Source organism: Gekko japonicus, unplaced genomic scaffold (assembly GCF_001447785.1).
Source record: "Gekko japonicus isolate JY-2015 unplaced genomic scaffold, Gekko_japonicus_V1.1 scaffold4776, whole genome shotgun sequence".
NCBI classification, from domain to species: Eukaryota; Metazoa; Chordata; class Lepidosauria; order Squamata; family Gekkonidae; genus Gekko; species Gekko japonicus.
Window position 1 is genome coordinate 51,880 of NW_015167197.1, and position 5,327 is coordinate 57,206.

The window sequence follows — 5,327 nt, forward strand, 5'->3', positions numbered from 1 at the left end:
TCATACAGTATCCACAGTTCTCCTTTTGCCGGGCCTCTAAATTTTCCATCACAATGAGTTGATCCTGCTCCTCCTTTTTCTCAGTTTCTGCTTGAGTGTTGTATGTTTTTTCCAGTAAGTTTGCACATGCTTCCTTGCACCCCTTTTGTATCGCCTCTTTCAGGACTCTGAGAAACTGTTCGACCGTCGACTCACCCACCTCCATATTTTCATCTATCTCCTCCTCCGTCCTCATTACAAACGCCATTTTAATCAAGTTCTTCAAATCAATTCATTCAGATTCCCAAAACAACGTTCTCAATACCTTTAAACCTTCTACCAGGCATTATCCTTTTTAAATCCTTGCCGATGAACAAACACAACAAAAGCCAAGAACACCAACAGCTAGTCCTTCTTTTCCCCACAAAAGAGAATAAACACTTAAAGGCATCAAGTCCTCTTCCATACTTCTCCCGGCCGCTATCTTTCTCATATCTGGACACATTTAGTTGGGATAATTTCATTTTTCTTCTTGTTTAAGACTCTGAAGTATACATACTCACACTTTCCTTGCTTTCTTCTTCTATGCTGCTGCAATTGTTATAGATATTAAACTCAGTGTGGTTAAAAACGGATGGCTGCGCCTATGTAGAACATGGCGACCATGTTCTACCCCGCCGACCGCTCCTGCTTCGGGGCAATAATGGTCACCCCCTCGCATTTGCCAGTTGTGGGAGGGGCCAAAAAAAGCCCCCTTCTCCAGCCCTCTCTCCAGGAGGACTGGTCGAGTTCTCCCCACTGTCGGAAGACTCAAAATGGAACGGAAAGGGGTCGGGCGGCTCGGAGCAGTTCGAAAGCCGCCCGTCATCACACTGTACCGGAACCGGATCCCCGTATTTGCCATTTTGTGTTTGTGTGCCGTGCATCTGCATGTGAGGGAGAGGGTAACTCACACGACTTGTTTAATTGAATCCCAGCAGCTGCTTTGTGGGTTCTTTCAGTAGTGGAACAGTGGGAGGTAAAAACGTGAAGTTGTATTAATAATAGGTGCGATTTCTTAAAGCCGTGCCAGTCCTCGCAAGGACATTACTAGCTGTTTTTCCCTCCTCCCTTCGTTGTTTTATGTCGGCTGTTTTGAGAAGCACTTTGCAACGTTCTTGGTTTGCAAGGATGATGAGTAGAGCATCATCACCACCCAGGGGAGGGGCCGTGGCTCAGTGGCAGAACCTCTGCTTGGCCGGCACAAGGTCCCAGGTTCAATCCCCAGGTTGAAATTAAATTGGAAGAGTTTTCGGCTAAACATTAGGAAGAACTTCCTGACAGGTAGAGCAGTTCCTCAGTGGAACCGGCTTCCTCGAGAGGAGGTGGGCTCTCCTTATTTGGAGGCTTTTAAGCAGGGGCTAGATGGCCATCTGACAGCAATGCGGATTCTGTGAACTTAGGCAGATCATGAGAGGGAGGGCAGGGAGAGTTTCATCAGTGCTTAGTTCTCGTGGCCCTTTCTTACACGCCCAGGGAAACACTGATCACCACTTAGGGGTCAGGAAGCCATTTTTCTCCAGGCCAGTTTGGCCAGGGATCCTGCAGGTTTTTTTGCCATCTTCTAGGCATGGAGAAGGGGTCACTGAGTGTGTGTGTGTGGGGGGGGTGTATCTGTGAATTTCCTGCCTCGTGCAGGGGGTTGGACTAGATGACCCCGGAGATGCCTTCCAACTCCATGATTTTATGATCTCCAGTAAGGTTGGAGGTGATGGGGAAGACCTCCGGCCAAGACCCTGGAGAGCTGCCACCAGTCTGAGTAGACAACACTGACCTTGATCGACTGACGGCCTGATGCAGTAGAAGGCAGCTTCACGCCTGCTCGCGTGTGTCTATCTCGCTCAATCTTACCAAGCCCTTTGAGCATCACAGTGCCAAGCAGTGTTCCCTCTGAGCTGAGCGAGTGTGAGCTCGCTCACAGTTTCTTAGCCTCCGGCTCACACGTTTTTGCCTCCGCTCAGGGCGGAGGGCTCCAGAGCAAACTGATTCATGCAGCGGCCAAATCGCTCGCTCACAACTTTAATGCCAGCGGCTCCCAAAGTAGGATTTTTGCTCACAAGAAGCCACGCTTCTGTGCTTCTTTGCTGCTACAACGCTTATCTCTAGTATTGCAGGTGGGGATGTTGATGTCTGGTTTTCTTGGGAACCGTGAGAGAGTCTTTCGTTCCCAGCTTCAGCGCTAAACAGCCGAAGCTCTTTCTCCCACGCGCGGGAGGGTGGCTCATTGGCCAGGGCAGTGGGGGGGGGGTGCATACGAATACCCTATATCCTATTATGCCCCATGGGCAGCAGTCATTCTTAACAGTGCCTATGTTTATACATCTATAGCTCTTCAATAAAGTATTACCTTTCCTGATAAGCGTGTACTACGTTGTTGGCTGTGGGTTCTGACACAGCCAAATCGCTGGCTCACCACTTTGATGCCCAGAGCTCACAGAGTAGAATTTTTGCCCAGAAGACTCCACGCCGTAGGGGGAAGCATTGGTGCCAAGTGTTGCAAAAGTGCTGAATAAGCGTACGGTAGCAGAGAATTTGTGTGCTACGGAATGTGAATGGGCACATGTGGGTTCTGCACCTCGACACGTGGCTTGCTAGGGCCAGTCTTGTCGGGAAGCAGCTTGCAGGGGCAGCAGGGTGAGGGAGAGGAGCTGTGTGTTTCGGTCTCTTGTCCATCTTGTATCATTTCCCCCCCACACACACACACAAGCTTCAGTCCACAATAAGGGAAGGCTGCTATTTCAGGGTTCACACACCTGAAAGGTGTCCTCAGGTTTGCGCTCAGCTCGAGGCTGAACGTCTGAGTCACGGTTTATTTTGAATACGCATGCACCACAGATGCGTTCAAGCAGGAAAGAATACGGTGCCGCAGCAACCCCCGTGAATATATTAAGGATGATTATTGCAATCTTTGCAGAAGAGCCACATGCAGCAATCCTTCTCGAGCTGTTTGCACTGTTTGCTGTCACACTGTATTAGATGCAAAACAAGCGGTTGCTAATTATGGCCACAGGACAGAAACGATATAAGAATATAAGAACATAAGAGAAGCCATACTGAATCAGGCCAGTGGCCCATCCAGTCCAACACTCTGTGTCACACAGGGGCCATTAGGAGGTCCACCAGCGGGGCCAGAATGCCAGAAGCCCTCCCAGTCTTGCCCCCCAAACATCAAGAATACAGACCATCATTGCCTCAGAAATTGTGTTCCATCTATACCTTGCCTCTGATGGACCTCTGCTCCATATGTTTATCCAGTCCCCTCTTGAAGCTGCCTGTGGAGCCAGTTTGGTGTCGTGGTGAAGTGCGCGGACTCTAATCTGGGAGAACCGGGTTTGATTCCCCACTCCTCCACTTGCACCTGCCTGGATGACCTTGGGCAAGCCATAGTTCTGGCACAGCCGTTCTTGAAAAAGAGCAGTTTCTGTCAGAGCTCTCTCAGCCCCACCTACCTCCCAGGCAGTGTTCCCTCTAAGCTGAGTTAGTGTGAGCTAGCTCACAGTTTCTTAGCCTCTGGTTCACACGTTTTTGTCTTAGCTCAGGAAGGGATGGCTCCAGAGCAAATTAATTTATGCAGTGGCCAAATTGCTCGCTCACCACTTTCATGCCAGGAGCTCACCAAGTAGGATTTTTGCTCACAAGACTCCATAGCTTAGAGGGAGCATTGCTCCCAGGGTGTCTCTTGTGGGGAGGGGAAGGGAAAGGAGTTTGTAAGCTGCTCTGAGACTCCTTTGGTAGTCTCAATCTCTTCTTTTTCCTCTATCCTTGTAGCCATCACCACTTCCTGCAGCAGTGAATTCCACGTGTTAATTACTCTTTGGGTGAAGAAGGACTTCCTTGTATCTGTTCTAAACCTACTGCTCATTAATTTTATTGGGTTCCCACGAGTTTTTGCATTGTGGGAAAGGGAGAAAAGTACTTCTTTCTCTACCTTCTCTATCCCATACATAATTTTTGTAAACCTCCATGTAACCTCTGTATGTTGTAAGCCTCTAAGTACAACAGCAGTGTATTTGGCTAGCATGGGCCTAAGAAAAAATTAATCTTTCCTTGGCTCCTGAAAGAAAGCAATCAAAGTGCCCAAGGGACTTCACTGGGAAACAGATCACTTTTACATAACCACTGTTTTGCAAGGGTATGCGCTTGACTGCGTTCACATGGAGACGTTGGTCTTTCTCGTTCCCGTTTTGCAGGCGCAGGAACAGCGTACGATTGCCCGAAACGAGAATGGATCCATTTTCCAGTCATCTAGATGATAAACTAATGCCCTGATCTGAGGAAAAATGGGGACAAGACATAACTGCCTTTAGCAGGCGTCTCACAGCCATCACTTTCTCTCTCTCACACACACACAACACACACACACACACACACACACACACACACACCCCTTTTATTCCCCCTTGGGCCAAGTTTGTTTATTTTTGTTTTCTTCATTCATACCGCACCTTTCTCCCCAAAGCAGCTGGCATTATTCTCCACACCTGCATTTTATCTTCACGACACCCCTGTGAGGTGCAGTGCTCCCTTCTAAGCAGTGGAGTCCTGTGAGCAGGGATCATTTCCTGCAGGAGCGCACAGGAGCGGCGCTCCAGCAGTAAAGAGCCCAGGGGGCGGGCATATGCAACAAGCCCCGCCCCCTGCTCCCAGCAGCCCTCAGTCAGAGCAAGAAGCAGCTAGGTAATTTACAAAGCCCCCCACCCCAGCTCCCCGGTGCAAAACAGTCCAGTGGCACCTTTAAGACCAAGTTTTATTCAGGCACAAGCTCTCCCTCCTCTGTGAGGACAGATCTGTGCGTCCCCCCCCAATGATCCCTGCCTGTGAGCACAAATTCTACTTTTCTGAGCAACTGGCATTAAAGTTGTGAGCAAGCGATTTGGCTAATGCATGAATTAGTTTGCTCTGGAGCCCTCCTTCCTGAGCGAAGGCAAAAATGTGTGAGCCGGAGGCTAAAAAAAACCGTGAGCTGGCTCACACTAACTCAGCTTAGAGGGAACACTGGTGGTAGGTTAGGCTGAGAGTGTGTGACCAGCCCCGGGGGCCCCAGCAAAGCTTCCCTGGCAGAGCGGGGATTCGAACCTGGGTCTCCTTGTCTGACAAGCTAACCCTTACGCCAAGCTATGCAACCACCCACCACACTGGATGGGCTTTAAACCCGGCTTGTTGGCTTTAACCTTTTCCCGCAGATCGAACAAGTGAGCCAGCTCTCGGCACTGGTGGAAGCTCAGCTTGTCTACCACAAGCAAGCGGTGCAGATCCTGGACGAGCTCTCAGATAAGTTCAAGCGAAGGCAAGTGCGGGGGGGGGGGGGG

The 5,327-nt window shown here is 49.8% G+C and overlaps 1 protein-coding gene across 3 annotated transcripts in view; it reads left to right on the plus strand.

Annotated features, from left to right (window-relative positions):
* LOC107112085 (endophilin-A2) overlaps positions 1-5,327 on the plus strand; it is a 21,012-nt gene that overhangs the window by 7,331 nt on the left and 8,354 nt on the right. For all 3 annotated transcript variants that reach the window (XM_015413155.1, XM_015413156.1, XM_015413158.1), the window contains exon 4: positions 5,202-5,305. In XM_015413155.1, coding sequence (XP_015268641.1) covers positions 5,202-5,305 — 104 coding nt within the window. The remainder of the gene's footprint in view (positions 1-5,201; positions 5,306-5,327) is intronic.